Below are 20159 nucleotides of genomic sequence, written 5' to 3' on the forward strand. Positions count from 1 at the left end.
TTCCAGCATTTCTTGCTGGATAACCTACTGTATCCAAGCTACTGGGCTTTTTTAAACATACCCATAACTTTTTTTTTTTCATTTTTCGTTGCTGTGTGCTAGTACAATTTAAGCAAAAGGAAACTGTTTTGCGTTATGTCTTCCACTGAAGCAAAGCAATACAAGGAGAAACCCTCGAAAGAGTACCTCCATGCCAGTGATGGCGATGACCCTGCAAATAATTCTGCCGCTTCTTCGTCATCTTCGTCTTCTACATCAACTTCCGCCTCGTCATCGGCTGCAGCCGTTCCACGGAAGGCCGCAGCCGCTTCTGCCGCTGATGATTCTGACTCAGATGAAGATATAGACCAATTGATTGATGAACTACAATCTAACTACGGTGAGGGTGATGAATCTGGTGAAGAAGAAGTACGTACTGATGGGGTGCACGCTGGCCAAAGGGTTGTTCCTGAAAAGGACCTTTCTACGGACCCTGCGTATGGTTTGACTTCGGATGAAGTCGCCAGGAGAAGAAAGAAATATGGGTTAAATCAAATGGCTGAGGAGAATGAATCGTTGATTGTGAAGTTTTTGATGTTCTTCGTAGGGCCTATTCAATTCGTTATGGAGGCTGCTGCTATTTTGGCTGCCGGTTTGTCTGATTGGGTTGATGTCGGTGTCATCTGTGCTTTACTGCTATTAAACGCATCTGTCGGATTTATTCAAGAATTCCAGGCAGGTTCCATCGTAGACGAGCTGAAAAAGACGTTGGCCAATACTGCAACAGTTATTAGAGATGGCCAATTGATCGAAATTCCGGCTAATGAGGTAGTTCCTGGTGAGATTTTGCAATTGGAAAGTGGCACAATTGCTCCCGCAGATGGTCGTATTGTCACTGAAGACTGTTTTTTGCAGATCGATCAATCGGCCATCACTGGTGAATCCTTAGCCGCTGAAAAGCATTACGGTGATGAGGTGTTCTCCTCATCCACTGTGAAAACCGGCGAGGCTTTTATGGTTGTTACTGCCACTGGTGACAATACCTTCGTCGGTAGGGCTGCCGCCTTAGTGGGGCAGGCTTCCGGTGTAGAGGGCCATTTCACTGAAGTATTGAATGGAATTGGTATTATCTTACTTGTTCTAGTTATCGCTACTTTGTTGTTGGTCTGGACCGCATGTTTCTATAGAACGGTCGGTATTGTAAGCATTTTGAGATATACTTTGGGTATAACCATCATTGGTGTCCCAGTCGGTTTGCCAGCAGTTGTTACCACGACCATGGCTGTCGGTGCAGCTTACTTGGCTAAGAAGCAAGCCATTGTTCAAAAGTTATCTGCTATTGAATCCCTTGCTGGTGTTGAGATTTTATGTTCTGACAAGACTGGTACTTTAACCAAAAACAAGTTATCTTTACACGAACCCTACACTGTCGAAGGCGTTTCTCCGGACGACTTGATGTTGACCGCTTGTTTAGCTGCCTCTAGAAAGAAGAAAGGTTTGGATGCTATTGATAAGGCTTTTTTGAAGTCATTGATTGAGTATCCAAAAGCTAAAGACGCCCTGACCAAGTACAAAGTTTTGGAATTCCATCCGTTCGACCCTGTCTCAAAAAAGGTTACCGCTGTTGTAGAATCCCCAGAAGGTGAAAGAATTGTTTGTGTCAAGGGAGCCCCATTGTTTGTCTTGAAGACTGTTGAAGAAGATCACCCAATTCCGGAAGATGTGCATGAAAACTACGAAAATAAGGTTGCTGAACTAGCTTCTAGAGGTTTCCGTGCTTTAGGTGTTGCTAGAAAGAGAGGGGAAGGTCACTGGGAAATCTTGGGTGTTATGCCATGTATGGACCCCCCTAGAGATGACACCGCTCAAACAATCAATGAGGCCAGAAACCTTGGTTTGAGAATCAAGATGTTAACCGGTGACGCTGTTGGTATCGCGAAAGAAACGTGTAGGCAATTAGGACTTGGTACAAACATTTATAACGCAGAAAGGTTAGGTCTGGGAGGTGGAGGTGATATGCCTGGTTCAGAGTTGGCTGATTTTGTTGAAAATGCCGATGGTTTCGCAGAAGTTTTCCCACAGCATAAATACAGAGTCGTTGAAATCTTGCAAAACAGAGGTTACTTGGTTGCTATGACTGGTGATGGTGTTAACGATGCCCCATCTTTGAAGAAGGCTGATACTGGTATTGCTGTCGAAGGTGCTACCGATGCTGCCAGATCAGCCGCTGATATTGTTTTCTTGGCCCCTGGTCTCTCTGCTATTATTGATGCCTTAAAGACTTCTAGACAGATTTTCCACAGAATGTACTCCTATGTTGTTTATCGTATTGCCCTATCCTTACATTTGGAGATTTTCCTGGGTTTATGGATTGCTATTTTAAACAACTCTTTGGATATCAATTTGATCGTTTTTATTGCTATTTTCGCAGACGTTGCCACTTTAACTATTGCTTATGACAATGCTCCTTATGCTCCTGAACCTGTGAAATGGAACCTACCAAGATTATGGGGTATGTCTATTATTTTGGGCATAGTTTTAGCTATAGGTTCTTGGATTACTTTAACCACCATGTTCTTGCCTAATGGTGGTATTATCCAAAATTTTGGTGCCATGAATGGTGTCATGTTCCTGCAGATTTCACTAACTGAAAATTGGTTAATTTTTGTCACTAGAGCTGCTGGCCCATTCTGGTCTTCCATTCCATCGTGGCAGTTAGCCGGTGCCGTTTTCGCCGTTGATATTATTGCTACCATGTTTACCTTATTTGGCTGGTGGTCTGAAAACTGGACTGATATTGTGTCAGTCGTTCGTGTCTGGATTTGGTCCATTGGTATTTTTTGTGTATTGGGAGGATTTTACTATATTATGTCCACGTCTCAAGCCTTTGATAGGTTGATGAATGGTAAGTCATTAAAGGAAAAGAAGTCTACAAGAAGTGTCGAAGATTTCATGGCTGCTATGCAAAGAGTTTCTACTCAACACGAAAAAAGCAGTTAGTAATTTTAAACATCATCCATCTGATTTTTTTTCTTATTGATCTCCTTTTTGTTATTCCTCATTTTCATTTCAATTTGTCGATACCAAGGAAGCCAAGACGTTATAAAAGAACACGGTCAACAAAAATCAAATTAATGCCTCTTCAATTGTGCTCTGTTTGATACCTTCGATATGATGTTACAGTTTTAAAGTTTACACACAAGTTTTTAGACTAAGTGGCATCATATCTGTCAATTTTATCACACACACACACACACACACACACAAACAAACATATCCACATATCAGAAGTAGGCCGATCTTTTGCTTGATTGGATGCAAATTCATATGGAAAATTTTTTTCATATTATTTCGTGTTCTTTTGACTATTTTCCTCTCCAAAAAGGAAGAATCATTCCAATAACAACACACGAATTCCCATCCAACATGGTGAAATGACTAAATATTTTTTTTTTCGAAACATTAAATCAATCTAATTCTTAATTTTTAATAAACATATAATGCACACTTATTTACATACAAGCACATTGCACGTATTATATCAGTTTCTTCTTTTATGTTGATATATTTTTCTAATAATGTTATTATCATGTAGTCGTGTATGTGCGCCTCTCCCGCGAGAAGTCCAACACCATAAGAAATCAAATGTCAAGAGAAATAAAGAATTGTTTCCCATCATAGATAAGACTATATCAGAAAAGTGCTCATCAAAGCTAAATCTATTATGAGATGTCTTAGGCATAACAAAAAAGGGAGAGCGGTGCAAGATAAACATACCGTCGGATAAAAAGTACTGTCATTATCATCAGTGGCAAGATGCAAGGTACACACGGGCACCAAGAGATAATGCGCAAAATAAACCGGGTTTTATTTACATCTATACATACAGTAACCTCTTTGAATCATACATATCTGAAAAGACGGTAGATTTAAAATGGCTATTTATTGATGAGTCAATAGTTCGGACTAATGGTAAAAAGAAGAGACAATGGGTAGACAGAGACTTTATTCTATGTAAGATAGGAATGACCACTCGAAAAACAGTAGATTCAAGACTTTTAGAATGGCAAACCACATGCAAGCATCCAGTGATAAACTTGACTCCAGAGAAAGTCGATAAATTATACCACTTGAAATTGAAAAGTGAAAGCAAAAATATCAGTTCAAACAGGCTATTGCCCATTTCATTATCAAGCTTACAAAAAAAAATGGAGAAACTTTTCATCAAAGATAAAAGTCACTCACACAAGCCTTCCCTTCCAGATCCTAAGGTGCCAACCCTACGCACTTATAAAGATGGTGGATTTTTCATTAGCGGAAAAGGTTCAATGAAACTACCAGATATCGAAAGCGCTATTCATAAATTTTTATGGAAGAAATACGGGAAAGGATTGGTTTACTGTTATGGGTGTGATCCAACTGGAAAAAAGAGGCATACAGAGTGGTTCAATGTGCCTGTATTGGAGCTACCATCAGTACTAAGACTTATTGATTCTTATTGCCTTGGAGGAGAATCTCGTTAGACTTAAAAAAAATTTTTTGGCCTATTCTGGCCGGTTTATTCAAATTATTTATCATCATAAAAATTGTAGTGTTACCTTTCTTTTCCTTGAATTATTTATAGAAATATATGTGCTTAGCAATTTTATCACTGTTACTTCGATTTGTAGTACCCTTAAGTAAAAGAGCTTTTGAAACCAGTTATCAAAAGAATATCACCAATTGATCTTTTGCTTTCGAGAATTGTATCACCATATCTTCCCTCAAGTAGACAGTGGACGAGATGTTTCGAGATACTCGGGGAAAGTCTCTTCCAATGTGCTTCACTTTCAAAACTGGGTAAATATGCAATCAGCGTTTTTACATTCAAATTACTATCTTTCAATTTAAGCTCTGAGGTTATTCCATCGTGGAAAGAGTTTATACCACATTTCGATGTAATAAAATGTGTTCCTGATTTGCACGGTTTTAACGTCAATACCGATGATATGTTGACAATATAGAACCCCTTTGCTTTTTCTTGAGCTTCAGCTTGAACCTTTGGAAAAATGTTACTCAAGCAGAACTTAGTTATCAATATTACACTTTGTAAATTATACCTCACGATTTTCTCGAATTCATTTAAAGACTCTTCATCAAGTCTCAAAAATTTGTCTTCTTTGAGAAGAGTCGATTCGATTCCCTCCTGCATGTTGTTAATGAGCACTGTAGGAATTATTTCTAAATTTTGAAGGTAAAGCATGGATTCCTCAAGACATTTTATGTCACTGAAATCTTTGCAAGAAATAAAAGTATACAGTTTTTCACTTCTCCTTGCGTTTTTTCCATTAATACTGTCTATAGTGTCAATATTTATAACCTTTGTATGATAATCTTCTATAAATGTCTCGCAGAGCTCGATGCCTAACTCATTTGAAGAACCGCCAATAATTAATACTGTATCGTGGCTAGGATGGAACTTTTTACCTAAACCGACATATTGATAAAAACTTACGAGGACTTTGTAAATTGTTTTCTTCATGTCAGATTTTTGGGCTCTATTACTAGTGGACCTGTGCTTCGGACATACGCAGTTTTTCTGTGGTTTCTTTATACGTCACAAATCTGTATTATTATTGAGTCACTAATTCAAATGCGTGTGACAATATAGCGACGGGGCCGTGCAAAAATAAGAGATACTGCACTTGCGCGGCTGATAGAGATTTCTTTCTTTCTACGCTGGGATAGTTTTCTTAGAAGGTTTTAGCTATTCTAATTAAAATGTTGTTCCCACCAGTATTTATTGGCACCTTGGACAATTTTAAAAATCACTGCTAAAACGGTGCTATGACACGATTTTCTGGTACTAAAACGTGTTTTATGAAATTAACAGTATATACAAAAAGTAAAAGGTATGGATAGTTAAATATGTGTAAAGCTATAATACAAAGAAATAACACAAGATAGTTGAGTTTATTTGGTCAAACTAAAAAGAGGAAATAATTATAGTGAATAATTCCAGATTTTGTTAAACACCAATTCAAACAAACTGAAAACAGGGAGAAACCAACCCAAAAAATAAAATAGATTCAGTGATAACCCAATTCTACCGCAAAAAAAAACTAAAAAAATAAATAATAGAAAATTAACAGATACAAAAACGAAAAAACAAACTGTTTACAAAACATTTACATGCGTGTTCATTAAGCTGTCGAAGGATATTATTTCTTTGATTTATTTTTTTTTTTGAATAGGCCAAATCTCTTCTTCTTACCACCATTTTTCTCCTCATTGTCACCATTATCGGTACTAGGCGAAGCCATATTCGCCATTTGACTTGATGAGGACAAGGTTGGAGTGCTTGGGGCTGAAACAGAGGTTGTAGGAGGGGGTGCAATATTTTTGGGATCGTTTATATCCACAGTGCTACTTGTATTGTTGTTTGTATTTGTAAATTGCATTGCGTTATGAACTACCGAGTTGGTGGAAATATCAGGGTTGCTACTACTGTTATTAACTTTGTTGTTATTATTTGTAACTTCTATCATGGTACTGGAGCTAAATTGCCTTTGTGTGGGAACGTGATTGTTTAAACTAGGAGCAGGGACTTGGTTAAAAGTATTGTTTGGGTTGGTGGCATGTGGCATATTCAGTTTGTTTTTCGATTGTTGTGATCTCAATCTATTCTGGTTTACGATGCTATGCGTTGGCATGGAATTTAAGCGAGTTTGACTTGAATTGTTCGGTGGTCTGCCAAAATCACTCATATTTATACTGGAAGGATTACCAATATTAGGCATATTACTATTTCTATTCTTCCTACTTGTGGGCTTGATAGAGTGTGAGTGAAAAGGTTGTACTTGTACCGATTGTTGTGGCTGCTGTAGGGGTAAGGAAGGAGGTTGTTGCGGGTCATATGCAGCGATACTTGAAGAAATTGGGTCTACAAAATTTCCGGCGGATGCAGGTTGAGACATAGCGCCATTGGTGCCATGCATTCCTCTGCTGTTAGAACGAACGTTTGCAGACTGCTGTAATTGAGGGAAGGAAGGCTTTCTTGGAATTGAATTATTGCTATTATTAAATCTTTGTTGCTGTAATGCTCTTTTCTGGAACTCCAGTTCACGTTCTTGTAGCTCTAATTCCTTTTTACGGAGTTGCAATTCGCGTTCTTGTAGTAATTTGTCATTCGTGCCATTATTCTCTCCGAAAGTTTGTGAATGTGAGGATAATGGTGAGTTCATTTGTGGCTGAGAGCTTACAACAGGTGGTGGAGATCTCACTGGAGAGTCTCCGTAGTTTACACTATATAGTGCCATATCTTCGATGTCCCTCAAATTCGGAGTTCCTGTTGCTTTATATTCATTTGTATCGGATTGGTTTGTTGCTTCAGTTGGCGTTAGTGCTTCAATTGATGTTTGAGCTTGAGATTGGGCTTGAGCTTGGGCTTGGGCCTGGGCTTTTAGAGCGACTTGATGTTTCTCCTTTAACTCATTAGTTTCCATTTCATGTTGCTTGGCCTGCATAAGCAACTCTTGTCTTAGTTTACTAATTTGACCTTGTAAGGAGGTAATTTGAGTCTGTAAAGCAGATTCATTTTTTTGTGATTTTTGCAAGCTTTGTAAGATTTGAGTTTTTTCATCTGACCTAATAAACCATTTAGATTTGCCACTATTCAATCTTTCAAATTGGGACAAAACAGAGTATAAAAATTCTAAGTACGGAGTTTTGATACCAAAGTCATCGGCTAATAAAATAGTTTGTAACAACAGGATATCGATGTTCAAAGGCGTTGTTTGATGAATGAAATGATAAACCAATGCAGGTGGCTTATTGGTTGAATGATAAGAATTCTTCCATAGAGATAAAAGAGAGTTTTCATTATCATGACTACTGTTTAGTCTGGCTCCCATTGTTTTTGCTACAGTGATGATTTCAGTTACCAGACCTGATATTAAAGGTTTGGCAATGATCTGCTGGTCTAGATCACTTGGGTTTTCTTGTTCAAACATGATTAACAACGGATCAAAACAAATTCTGGAAATCGCCAGCTTCCATTGTTGTGATAGAAACTCAATTGATGAGAAATTGCACAAATTGATTTTTATGTTGGAAAACAATTTAGCAAACAGTTTTTCAAAAGTGGTTAATAATGTTATAACGCCTGATGAATATTTCTCAGTGCTGGACTTACTTTCGCCGAGGTAAATCGTGTTCTCCTTTGCAGTACTAGGAAAGTGTTTGAAATGGTTTGGACCGATTTGACGAATATCCAAATCAGTCAAAATACTGAAAACGTTTACATGCGGAGATTCCATCGATAATTTGACAAACGGTTCCAATTGGATGAAACCACTGCTTTCTAAGAAAATTTTGGTGTTCGAATCGATTATGGACGTTAACTTGGACGCTAACGAGGATAATTCCTGTAAAGATGGAGCACTCATGATGATTATGTCGAAGACGGCTTCACTTGATTTGGAGCTCAAAGCTTCAGTCAAGTGCTCGATAGAGGTGAAATGATTTTCCAATTCGAACCGGTCTTTGCCGTAGTATTCAGTTTCAATTTCAAATTGACATGATTTTGAATCGTTGACGTGGTAGAGGTCTATATTCTTGGCCAGTTGAAACCTTGAGGTGTAGAACAAGATATTCGGGTTGTTCCCAATAGCTAAAACTCGAAGTGAGGAAGACGACATAACTATAACGTGTGTGAGGGCGAGCAAAGCAATTAAACGAAATTGATCTTATTGGTGAGCGTCAGACTGCTGGAGTTGTGTGTTATAAAATGAAAGAAAAAAAAAAGGAAGTAAAACCAGGGAACGAACCGATAACTATTTCTCCCCTTTCTGTTTGTTCTTGGTTTTGCTTGCTTTGTTCTGATCAAGACCAAAAATAGCTGGGTGGCTACGAATAAGAAGGCCAAGATTAGAAGTGTGTTACTCTCACTAATTGACTGTTTAAAAATAAATAAACAAACAGGTTCAAAGAAACGAGAATAAACAAACAACGAACGCCAACGGAAAGAACCGACGTTGTGTTTGCGTTTACGTTCTGCTCTCTCACTTGACACAACACGAAGACCGAAAACAGCTTGGGAAGCATTCACCGATCGTTATTCGAGAGGTTTCCAGTTTCCTTTTTTTTTTTTTTCACTCGCGGTATAAACGAATGAAAAAAAATAAAAAATTTTCATGTTTTTCCGTTCCGGAAGACAAAGCCTGTCCGCCTTTAAGGCGGTAAAAGCCGTCGTAAAGGCTGTCGTAAGATGAGACTAAAGTAATAGTAGTGTATTATAGATGATTATTATCATTATATATACATGGCTACGGTTTTTCGCTGACGGGCTGCGTTATGAAGCGTGGTGGTAGTACTCTGCAAACCAAGGGTGATGCAGAGCCTGCTTGGCGCTCAGCCTCATATCCGGATTAAGTTGCAAGAGTCCGTGTAAGAAATCCATGAGATTCCCGTCTAGCGGTTCTTTGGTGTGTGGTTGCAATACTTGACGTAGGTCTCTTGGTGGTCGTTGCTGGATATTTGGGTTGTATTTGGGTAACTTTGTTACACTGGGCCATAGGGACTCATTAGGAGTGCCCATGATGTCGAAGATCAATTTCAGTTGTTCTTCGTCGTTGGTGCCAGGAAACAAAGGCTTACCCGTTATCATTTCCGCAAGAATGCACCCACACGACCATATATCAATGGATGTGGAGTACGTCCTAGAACCCATTAGCACATCAGGAGCACGGTACCACAACGTTACGACTTCGCTTGAAAATGTGTTGACCGGAATACCGAAAGCACGGGCCAGACCGAAATCACCCAATTTCAACTGGCCTCTCTTGTTGATTAATAGGTTTTGAGGTTTTAAATCACGGTGGAGAATCTTGTTTTCATGGCAAAAGGCCAGCCCTTGCAGTAGTTGCCACTGGAAGTATTTAACCAAGTTTAGTTCTAGCCCTCTTGGTGTGTTGCCCACGGTGCGGGAATCCATGTATTTCTTTAAATCGTTGTCCATGAATTCAAAAACCAAAGTCAACTTGTTCTCTGTGTGAATAACGTCATAAAGTCTAACAATGTTCTCATGTTTCAATTCTTTCATTAGGGAGATCTCACGGATGGCCGTAGAGGGTGTACCTTCCTCTGAATCCAGTTTTACCTCTTTCAGGGCAACATATACCCCTGTGGTTTTGTTCAGTCCCTTGTACACTGTGGCATACGTACCATTGCCAAGCTTTTCTAACTGCTTAAATCTGTTCATAGAGCTCGAGGTTGATTTTTTCTCGTATATATGTTAGTATTCATCATTTCTAGTTCTTTACTTTCCAATGATACTTGACTAGAAAACTACATACTGTGAAGAAGAAGACATTGGTATTGCTCAAGTTTGCCCAGTTTGCCGCGCTATATATCCCTTATCTGCAATTATACGCTATATGGTAAAACTGGATTCCCTTTGTTATCTTTCAATTAGAAAGCTACGGGCTTACGAGTCTACGTGTATGGTGATTTGTACGGAAAATGAACTGCACACAGAGGACAAGCAAAGGGTCTAGGATAGATAGAAGTAGCGCATCCGGCCTGTCTATCCCTCCGTGTCTATCAATTCATTTAACGTGTCTGGACGGACTATGGTAACTACTTTTTGCGTTTTTGCACCTTCTTCCTGTTTTTTTGGTTTTAGTAGTGCACTTATTCTTCACTTTTTTGCTCTGCATTGTTAAAAATTTCATTTTTTGCATTTTGGAAAACCCGATGACATTATTCTTTGAAATAAACCATATCATTTAGAAAATGCGATTTCCATTACGCAAGATAGACAACGCATTTGGTCCGATTATATTGCTATCTTGTGATACTTCTCCTTTCTCTCAACAATGACTGGCGACGGTAGTGCACATATTTCTAAAAACAATCAAAATCAACACAAAGATCGCTTCAAGTTTATTGTGAATGATAAAAGTATTCTAGGACCTCAATGGTTAAGCCTTTACCAAACGGATGGGAAAGTAACATTCGCAAAGTCCCACTTCGAGCAAGCAATGATGAACGTTATTAGAGAACCAAATATTAACTCTACTGTCATATTAAGAGCGGATATTTTGAAAGAGATCAATCATGCTGCAGAAGCTGGGTCTGAGCCAAAATTTGACGAGTCCGTATTAAAAAAGTTTGAGATCGATAATGGTAATGAAAGCGGTGAAGAAGATGTCAAGAAGATAAATATTGAAGATTTAAACATAAGGTCGTGTGAAACATCTGAGAGTTTAAAATTGTCACCCGTTCATGAATTTGTAAGAAGGATCATTCCTAGGAATTTTTACAAAGATGCTATCATAAACCAAACATGTTTAATCCTAAATAGCAAAGACCCTAATTTTCAGGAGACCTCATTGATTGTATATACGCCGCACATTAACTCTGAGAAAGACTGTCCGTTTTATATTCCAAGAACGCAAAGTGTAGGCATTTTGTTACACCAGTCAGTTCTTTCTGTACACTACATTCCCTTCCCCGAGGATAAAACTGCCTTTACAGATGAATCTGAGCGTGTTGTAAGAACCGCTTATAGGTTATTACAAACTGCTAACAAACACTCAAAGGGTGTGATGCAGGGTTATGAAAAGAGGGTCAATCACGATCAAGTGGTAAATAAAGTCAATTTTCAGAACACATACATTGTTTTGAAGAAAAAATACTCCAAGTTCCTGGTGGAGAATTGGGCAGAGTCTACAGACCCAAAAAAACATGTTTTTGAAGACATAGCCATTGCCGCTTTCCTGATTGAATTATGGATTAAAGTGTACGGTCCAGACTTCCGTTCAAAAATGCAATTTAGAGATTTGGGATGCGGCAATGGTGCTCTTTGTTATATTTTACTGAGTGAAAGTATTAAAGGTCTCGGCATAGATGCAAGGAAGCGCAAATCGTGGTCTATCTACCCGCCTGAAGTGCAATCATCGTTAAAGGAGCAAGTTATAATACCTTCTATCCTTTTAAGACCCCATCCTGCTTTGAAAAGACAAGTACCTCATTTGGAACACAATGGGAGATTTTTCCCAGTCAAGGTGACGCACGAAGTGATTGCCCCCGCAACCGTCGTGTATTCAAGTGAGGACTTACTAAAATCTCCGCAGGTCAATACAGCAGAGTTCCCACCAGATACTTTTATTATAGGTAACCACTCAGATGAGTTGACTTGCTGGATCCCATTACTAGGTCATCCTTATATGGTTATACCTTGTTGCTCTCATAATTTTTCTGGCCAGAGAGTTCGTTTTAACGTAAGGAAACGTTCGCCTAGGTCAAATGAAATCAAAAACCAGAATAACAGTAAGAGCACCTACTCTGGTTTGGTTGATCACGTTGAATATATTTCATCTCGTGTAGGCTGGAAAGTAGAGAAAGAGATGTTAAGGATACCAAGCACAAGAAATGCAGCCATCATAGGTGTAGAAAATGCAACCTTAAAGCATTTTCCAACGCAAGCAGTGTACGATATGATTTGGGAAGACGGTGGAGCTGAAGGGTGGATTCAGAACACAATGTCCTTATTGAAAAGAAACCCAAGAAACCATTAAATAGATGTATCATCTATTATTTGTATGTGCGTTCATTTATAGACTAATTAGAATATCATACGTACATATAAGACTATACAATTTATCTAATTTTTTCATTTTTACTTAAAAATTGATGGTCCATCGTAAACAGCGTTAATAATTTCTTCGCCCGATGCATAGACAATGAGAAGCCAAAATGCAGAAACTTGATACTTTCAAAGAAAGAGGTTCAACTATGAAAAGAAAGAAGATTTAAGTGCCGATAGAGTATACTAGCATGGCACTTGTCAAATACAGCACAGTTTTTTTTCCACTCCGATCATTGCGACTGTTTGTGTCCATCAAGAAAGCATATTACCACAGCGAGCCGCATAGCATCGATCTATTTCATGATAAGGATTGGATTGTGAAAAGACCTAAATTCCTAAATTTACCCAAAAATGAACATTCAAAATTAGATATATTCCAGTTTAATTTTAACAAGTCCGAAAGCAATAATGTGTATTTACAGGATTCATCATTTAAAGATAACCTTGATAAAGCGATGCAATTTATCTATAACGATAAATTGTCATCCTTGGATGCCAAGCAAGTACCAATAAAGAATCTTGCTTGGTTGAAATTAAGAGATTACATATATCAACAACTAAAAGATCCGAAACTGCAAGCCAAAACCTATGTACCTTCGGTAAGTGAGATCATACATCCTTCATCTCCTGGCAATTTGATTTCGTTGCTGATAAATTGCAATAAAATCAGCAATTTAGTCTGGAAATCTGTTCTCAAATATAGCCTGAGTAACAATATAACTACATTGGATAAATTTATCCACGTCCTGCAACAGACCTTCGACCATGTGTACGAGCAGGAGATACTACCCATGATGACGAATACAGATGATACAGATGGCGCTCACAACGTTGACATAACAAATCCAGCAGAGTGGTTTCCGGAGGCAAGAAAGATTAGAAGACATATAATCATGCACATTGGGCCCACGAATTCAGGCAAAACTTATAGAGCGTTACAGAAATTGAAATCCGTGGACCGTGGGTACTACGCAGGGCCGTTAAGACTGCTAGCAAGGGAAGTGTACGATAGATTTCATGCAGAAAAGATAAGATGCAATTTACTGACTGGAGAGGAAGTTATTCGTGATTTGGATGATAGAGGAAATTCAGCAGGGCTGACATCAGGCACAGTAGAAATGGTGCCAATAAATCAAAAATTTGACGTTGTTGTTCTTGATGAAATTCAAATGATGTCTGATGGGGATCGTGGCTGGGCTTGGACGAACGCGCTTTTAGGTGTCGTTTCCAAGGAGGTCCATCTTTGTGGTGAAAAGAGTGTTCTACCTTTGGTTAAGAGCATTGTTAAAATGACTGGCGATAAATTAACGATTAATGAATATGAGAGGTTAGGAAAGTTAAGTGTTGAAGAAAAACCTATCAAAGATGGCATCAAAGGTTTGCGCAAAGGAGATTGCGTCGTTGCGTTTTCAAAGAAGAAAATATTGGATCTCAAGCTAAAGATAGAGAAAGACACCAATTTGAAAGTTGCTGTAATTTATGGCTCTTTGCCGCCTGAAACACGTGTTCAACAAGCCGCCCTATTCAACAATGGAGAGTATGACATAATGGTAGCATCAGACGCTATTGGTATGGGTTTAAACCTGTCTATTGACAGAGTTGTATTCACGACAAATATGAAATATAATGGTGAAGAACTAATGGAAATGACTTCTTCTCAAATCAAACAAATAGGTGGTCGTGCGGGAAGGTTCAAATCTAGATCTGCCTCCGGGGGTGTTCCTCAGGGTTTTATCACCAGTTTCGAATCAAAAGTTTTGAAAAGTGTAAGAAAAGCTATTGAAGCACCTGTGGAGTATTTAAAAACTGCGGTTACATGGCCTACAGATGAAATATGTGCTCAACTAATGACACAATTCCCACCAGGAACGCCGACCAGTGTCCTGCTGCAGACTATTTCAGATGAGCTAGAGAAAAGTTCTGACAACCTGTTCACGTTATCTGATTTAAAGAGCAAACTGAAAGTTATTGGCTTATTCGAGCACATGGAAGATATCCCATTTTTCGACAAGCTGAAACTAAGCAATGCGCCCGTGAAGGACATGCCTATGGTCACAAAGGCGTTCACCAAATTTTGCGAAACAATAGCAAAAAGGCATACAAGAGGCCTACTGTCATACCGATTACCTTTTAACCTACTGGACTACAATTGCATACCGAATGAGAGTTATTCATTAGAGGTTTATGAGTCATTGTACAACATCATTACTCTATACTTCTGGCTCAGCAACAGGTACCCAAACTACTTCATTGACATGGAATCTGCTAAAGATTTGAAGTATTTCTGTGAGATGATTATTTTCGAGAAACTTGATCGATTAAAGAAGAATCCTTACGCACATAAGCCCTTTGGTTCTACAAGAGGTCACCTCTCATCTTCGAGAAGAAGATTGCGTACATAATCTACGATATATCCTGTAAATAGAAACAGCTACACTGCTTGAAAGCCTTAACATGATACATTTCTGGTATGATGCCATTGTTGTGCCCTGCCGGGTTTATCGTTTCCTAACAGGCACGTCACTTATAACGAGGTGCCTGTCGTTTACCGCCCAAGCCGGTTTTTTCGCTGGAGAGTACGGTACTACTAGCCCACCACACGTTCGTGGCCAGGTTGATAGGCCACCGTTGAGCAAAGGGCAGTAAAATATATAAAAGAGGAACAAGCGCTTCCATTAAGAGCACTGCTAAGCCTACTCGTTTTCTAGTTCTCTGAAAAAAGGTAGCCTAAAACAAGCGCCATATCATATATATTTATACAGATTAGACGTACTCAAAATGTCTCAGAACGTTTACATTGTATCGACTGCCAGAACCCCAATTGGTTCATTCCAGGGTTCTCTATCCTCCAAGACAGCAGTGGAATTGGGTGCTGTTGCTTTAAAAGGCGCCTTGGCTAAGGTTCCAGAATTGGATGCATCCAAGGATTTTGACGAAATTATTTTTGGTAACGTTCTTTCTGCCAATTTGGGCCAAGCTCCGGCCAGACAAGTTGCTTTGGCTGCCGGTTTGAGTAATCATATCGTTGCAAGCACAGTTAACAAGGTCTGTGCATCCGCTATGAAGGCAATCATTTTGGGTGCTCAATCCATCAAATGTGGTAATGCTGATGTTGTCGTAGCTGGTGGTTGTGAATCTATGACTAACGCACCATACTACATGCCAGCAGCCCGTGCGGGTGCCAAATTTGGCCAAACTGTTCTTGTTGATGGTGTCGAAAGAGATGGGTTGAACGATGCGTACGATGGTCTAGCCATGGGTGTACACGCAGAAAAGTGTGCCCGTGATTGGGATATTACTAGAGAACAACAAGACAATTTTGCCATCGAATCCTACCAAAAATCTCAAAAATCTCAAAAGGAAGGTAAATTCGACAATGAAATTGTACCTGTTACCATTAAGGGATTTAGAGGTAAGCCTGATACTCAAGTCACGAAGGACGAGGAACCTGCTAGATTACACGTTGAAAAATTGAGATCTGCAAGGACTGTTTTCCAAAAAGAAAACGGTACTGTTACTGCCGCTAACGCTTCTCCAATCAACGATGGTGCTGCAGCCGTCATCTTGGTTTCCGAAAAAGTTTTGAAGGAAAAGAATTTGAAGCCTTTGGCTATTATCAAAGGTTGGGGTGAGGCCGCTCATCAACCAGCTGATTTTACATGGGCTCCATCTCTTGCAGTTCCAAAGGCTTTGAAACATGCTGGCATCGAAGACATCAATTCTGTTGATTACTTTGAATTCAATGAAGCCTTTTCGGTTGTCGGTTTGGTGAACACTAAGATTTTGAAGCTAGACCCATCTAAGGTTAATGTATATGGTGGTGCTGTTGCTCTAGGTCACCCATTGGGTTGTTCTGGTGCTAGAGTGGTTGTTACACTGCTATCCATCTTACAGCAAGAAGGAGGTAAGATCGGTGTTGCCGCCATTTGTAATGGTGGTGGTGGTGCTTCCTCTATTGTCATTGAAAAGATATGATTACGTTCTGCGATTTTCTCATGATCTTTTTCATAAAATACATAAATATATAAATGGCTTTATGTATAACAGGCATAATTTAAAGTTTTATTTGCGATTCATCGTTTTTCAGGTACTCAAACGCTGAGGTGTGCCTTTTGACTTACTTTTCCGCCTTGGCAAGCTGGCCGGGTGATACTTGCACAAGTTCCACTAATTACTGACATTTGTGGTATTAACTCGTTTGACTGCTCTACAATTGTAGGATGTTAATCAATGTCTTGGCTGCCTTCATTCTCTTCAGGCTCTATTAATTTTAACCGTTATAAGTTCCTTTTCTCCCTTGGAAGCAAACATCAACTGCCTTAAAATCTGGTGGCGAGGAAAGAGGAAATGGCATGTACTAATGATGGTCCTAATAAATATCCCGAAATTGTGAGTGTTAAGCACCTGTTCCAACATTCGGGATCCAAGCATGAATTTAGTGCTGGTAAACGATTTTCAAAATCCATTGGTAAAATATTCAAACGAAACTCTGCTTTGAAAACTTCTAGAACTGAAACGGCAAATCATAAAATGGAATTGAAAAAAAGAGAGGGTGTTACCTTATTGCCACCTGTCCCAGAATCATTATTACATAAACTCAATTCTTGGTTGGAAACTTTTTCTTCCACCAAGAACATGAAAATCGAAGAAAACAAAATTGTTATTAATGAAAAAGAGATTCGGGATTCAGTCTCTTACTACCCTGATAAGAATGGAGGAAGTGCTGTATTTTGTTACTTGCCCGACCTTGTGCTATATTATAAGCCGCCTATAAAAGTCACAGGCAAGCAATGTCCAATAAAGAGAAGTCCTTGGGAATCGATGGAAATCCAATATCAAAAGTTTATGTACCCCTTAGAAAGGTTGGAAAGACAGTTTGAGGAAGTTCCATTTAGGCCCTGGTATTTTGCAATGCGATTAAAGGAACTTTACAGATGCTGTGAAAGGTCTTTTACTAACGCGGCAAATAGAGGAAAGGCAAGGTTATTGCGGGGGAAGCAAAGGACGAAAAAATCGTATCATAAGACTGTCAACCTGGTATCAGCGAAGATTTCCACCCATTCAAATGCGCCGTCGCCGGGCTGAGAAACAAAAAAAGTGACTAAGTTCTGTCATTCTATCATTATTGTAATTAGTTATGTAGGACATATATATCCATAGTGATCTCCTTTTGATCAAAGAAGACACTGAAAAGTCGTAAGTTCGTAAAAAAAGTATGAAAATCGTTCCAGCCATTGCTTATAGCCATCCTAGTAGGATACTAGAAAAAAAACAAACCTCAAAGATAAAAAGAAAAGGTGAAGCTATTACCGAATTAGAACATAAGATAATACAGTGAGTATAAAGGTGAGACCTGCTCAATAATCTGGTAACCATTTCTCGTTTGGACCGTCTGTTAAAGTAGAAAAATTCATTTGTAAGCATAATAGCCTATTTCTTAATGTATCTTGTTGGAATTTGCAATCTTTGGAAGCACTAACGTCATCGATATCAGATTGGTAAGGTGTACTGTCCATTGAGGAAGTTAAAAAGGTACTATTATTGTGGTTGTTAGTGTATTCATACTTTTCCATACTTCCGTCACTATTATACGTTGATGGAATATCACTCTCCGGTTCAGCATCTTCCTCTTCTTGCTGCTGTTGTGCTTGTTCCTGGTTTTGTATTTGTTCTTGTTTTTGTTCCTGTTCTTGTTCTTGGACTTGCTGTTGTTGTTGTTGCTGTTGTTGTTGTTGTTCTTGGTCTGCAGAAAAATGTGATAAATCGCTCAAAAATAGGTTTTCATTCCTTATAATATGCGTCATGTAAACTTCGCTCGATAGGATTGGAACTTGAGACAAGGGCCCTTCCCTGGTGAAAGAAGTAAGAGAGGAAACTTCGGACATCAAAGTTTTCATGTCTATTCTTGTGTATGGATTTAGTTGTAGAATTTTCGTCAACACTGTGAACAGCTCATCTGATATAGGAAGGATTTTCTTCAGGACATTATTATCGTTAGCAAAATGTTGAAATGTGTTATCCTCCTTCTGGTGAGCTTTTAACCATGGGTTTCTTATGCAAGTTAAATTAATTAGGATGATGCCTAGAGACCATATATCTCCTGTATCCGTAGGGAGGCTCGAACAGCATTCGTCGACGTGTATGCCGTTGGTGGTGGTATTCAAACAATACAATATTCTTTCTGGAGCCATATAATATGAACTGCCAACGCACACATTTGGAGCTAGATATTTAGATTTAGTGGAAAGCCCGAAATCGCAAAGATAAGCGTTGTCATTGCGATCCAGTAGGACATTTTCAGGTTTGATATCACAATGATATATACCGAGACGATGACAGTGATCTAATGCGGAGCAAAGCTGCAGAAAAACTTTCTTAATCAAAATACCATGATTTACAAAATGCTTATCGTCAACTATCGAGGTGAAAAGGTCCCTGTCGTAATAATCCATCACTATAAAAGTGGCAATAGAAGATTCTAAAACTTGGTGAATCTTCACGATATTGCCGTGAGACTGCACTCTTAGTTGGAAGGCAATCTCCCTGTAGTGTGGTAGCCTATTTAGTTCATTCTCAGTCAACTGTAATATCGAGTCTAGATCAACGGAAGGTAAGAACAATTTTTTTTGGAAACTTTTGAAAAAATGATACAGTTGCGTTTGCAGAAGAGTGGTTCGCGCCACTTGAGAGTTGTTGTTCAAACCGTTCTTATTATAAAACTCATCCATCGAGGAGGATTTGAAGACCGTTTTCACTGCATATTCACGGCTCGTCAGTATATCCACCACATGGAACACTAGTCCATACGCACCCGACCCTATTTGAGCCGTTATTCTGAAATTGTTCAGCAAGCAGTCTGACAGCATTTGTACACAAAATTTCTTGTCTGTGTTCTTATTTGATGTTTTCTTTTAAAGAGTTTTGTTTCCGCTAGGGCGATTTAAGTCAATAAGTAAATTTAACAATTTACTAAATATATTTTGTATAATATATAAGAATATACGCCTTAAGAATGTCCTCTCATGCGAAAAAGGTAGCAAGAGCATAAAAAGGAAAAAGAAAACGCTATAGTCATTTGTAGGCTCTTGTCTTTCTTCGTCTTCGTCCCGTGAGTGCGGACTCAGAAAACACCGCAATGATGTGGGTCCGGAATATCTATTGCACAGTTTTAGTAGGGTCACCGATATCGTTAAGGTTTGTGGTAGGAACAGAAGGTACTGCCGGCCCTGTATACTGCCCTTTTGTTCCGACCATTTCTTTTTTGCATTTGTCCCAAGATTCTCTCTCCCCACAAAATCTGCTCAAGTATCTGTCCAACGCGCTTTCTTCGGCTGATAGATAAGTTCCGATTTCGTGGGAAGCAAAAAAAAAAAAAAAAAGAAAAAAAGAGTCTGTCCGAGAAATGTCCCGGAAAACGTGGGTGTGCGGTGAGGAGATTGTACTTCCATCCCACATTCCTCGTGTTTGATTGGCTGCAAGCCACTTGATGCCTAGAAAAGAAACACCGCGTGGTGCATCTATGTCCATATCACGCGCGCTAAAACAGCAT

The 20159-nt window shown here is 39.0% G+C and overlaps 10 protein-coding genes across 10 annotated transcripts; 6 read left to right on the forward strand and 4 right to left on the reverse strand.

Moving 5' to 3' along the window:
* Nucleotides 1-135: 135 nt before the first annotated feature.
* Nucleotides 136-2979, forward strand: PMA2 (H(+)-exporting P2-type ATPase PMA2; the record flags this gene model as incomplete). The annotated part of the gene is made up of 1 exon (NM_001183850.1): nt 136-2979. One exon carries the CDS (start codon nt 136-138, stop codon nt 2977-2979), a length of 2844 nt encoding a protein of 947 aa, NP_015289.1.
* Nucleotides 2980-4004: 1025 nt separating this feature from the next.
* On the forward strand, nt 4005-4502 carry YPL034W (uncharacterized protein; the record flags this gene model as incomplete). Its single annotated transcript, NM_001183848.1, has 1 exon — nt 4005-4502. One exon carries the CDS (start codon nt 4005-4007, stop codon nt 4500-4502), a length of 498 nt encoding a protein of 165 aa, NP_015291.1.
* Nucleotides 4503-4654: 152 nt separating this feature from the next.
* Nucleotides 4655-5500, reverse strand: SRL4 (Srl4p; the record flags this gene model as incomplete). The annotated part of the gene is made up of 1 exon (NM_001183847.1): nt 4655-5500. The coding sequence occupies one exon, from the start codon at nt 5498-5500 to the stop codon at nt 4655-4657; it is 846 nt and encodes a 281-aa protein (NP_015292.1).
* A 679-nt stretch (nt 5501-6179) lies between these two features.
* On the reverse strand, nt 6180-8657 carry SVL3 (Svl3p; the record flags this gene model as incomplete). The annotated part of the gene is made up of 1 exon (NM_001183846.1): nt 6180-8657. The coding sequence occupies one exon, from the start codon at nt 8655-8657 to the stop codon at nt 6180-6182; it is 2478 nt and encodes an 825-aa protein (NP_015293.1).
* Nucleotides 8658-9310: 653 nt separating this feature from the next.
* Nucleotides 9311-10330, reverse strand: PHO85 (cyclin-dependent serine/threonine-protein kinase PHO85; the record flags this gene model as incomplete). Its single annotated transcript, NM_001183845.1, has 2 exons — nt 9311-10211; nt 10314-10330. 2 exons carry the CDS (start codon nt 10328-10330, stop codon nt 9311-9313), a joined length of 918 nt encoding a protein of 305 aa, NP_015294.1.
* A 505-nt stretch (nt 10331-10835) lies between these two features.
* On the forward strand, nt 10836-12539 carry TRM44 (tRNA (uracil) methyltransferase; the record flags this gene model as incomplete). The annotated part of the gene is made up of 1 exon (NM_001183844.1): nt 10836-12539. The coding sequence occupies one exon, from the start codon at nt 10836-10838 to the stop codon at nt 12537-12539; it is 1704 nt and encodes a 567-aa protein (NP_015295.1).
* Nucleotides 12540-12798: 259 nt separating this feature from the next.
* Nucleotides 12799-15012, forward strand: SUV3 (ATP-dependent RNA helicase SUV3; the record flags this gene model as incomplete). The annotated part of the gene is made up of 1 exon (NM_001183843.1): nt 12799-15012. The coding sequence occupies one exon, from the start codon at nt 12799-12801 to the stop codon at nt 15010-15012; it is 2214 nt and encodes a 737-aa protein (NP_015296.1).
* Nucleotides 15013-15388: 376 nt separating this feature from the next.
* ERG10 (acetyl-CoA C-acetyltransferase) lies at nt 15389-16585 on the forward strand (the record flags this gene model as incomplete). The annotated part of the gene is made up of 1 exon (NM_001183842.1): nt 15389-16585. One exon carries the CDS (start codon nt 15389-15391, stop codon nt 16583-16585), a length of 1197 nt encoding a protein of 398 aa, NP_015297.1.
* A 372-nt stretch (nt 16586-16957) lies between these two features.
* On the forward strand, nt 16958-17695 carry SMA1 (Sma1p; the record flags this gene model as incomplete). Its single annotated transcript, NM_001183841.1, has 1 exon — nt 16958-17695. One exon carries the CDS (start codon nt 16958-16960, stop codon nt 17693-17695), a length of 738 nt encoding a protein of 245 aa, NP_015298.1.
* A 272-nt stretch (nt 17696-17967) lies between these two features.
* On the reverse strand, nt 17968-19476 carry SKS1 (putative serine/threonine protein kinase SKS1; the record flags this gene model as incomplete). Its single annotated transcript, NM_001183840.1, has 1 exon — nt 17968-19476. The coding sequence occupies one exon, from the start codon at nt 19474-19476 to the stop codon at nt 17968-17970; it is 1509 nt and encodes a 502-aa protein (NP_015299.1).
* Nucleotides 19477-20159: the final 683 nt, after the last annotated feature.

Source organism: Saccharomyces cerevisiae, chromosome XVI, assembly GCF_000146045.2.
Source record: "Saccharomyces cerevisiae S288C chromosome XVI, complete sequence".
In the NCBI taxonomy this organism is placed as follows: domain Eukaryota; kingdom Fungi; phylum Ascomycota; class Saccharomycetes; order Saccharomycetales; family Saccharomycetaceae; genus Saccharomyces; species Saccharomyces cerevisiae.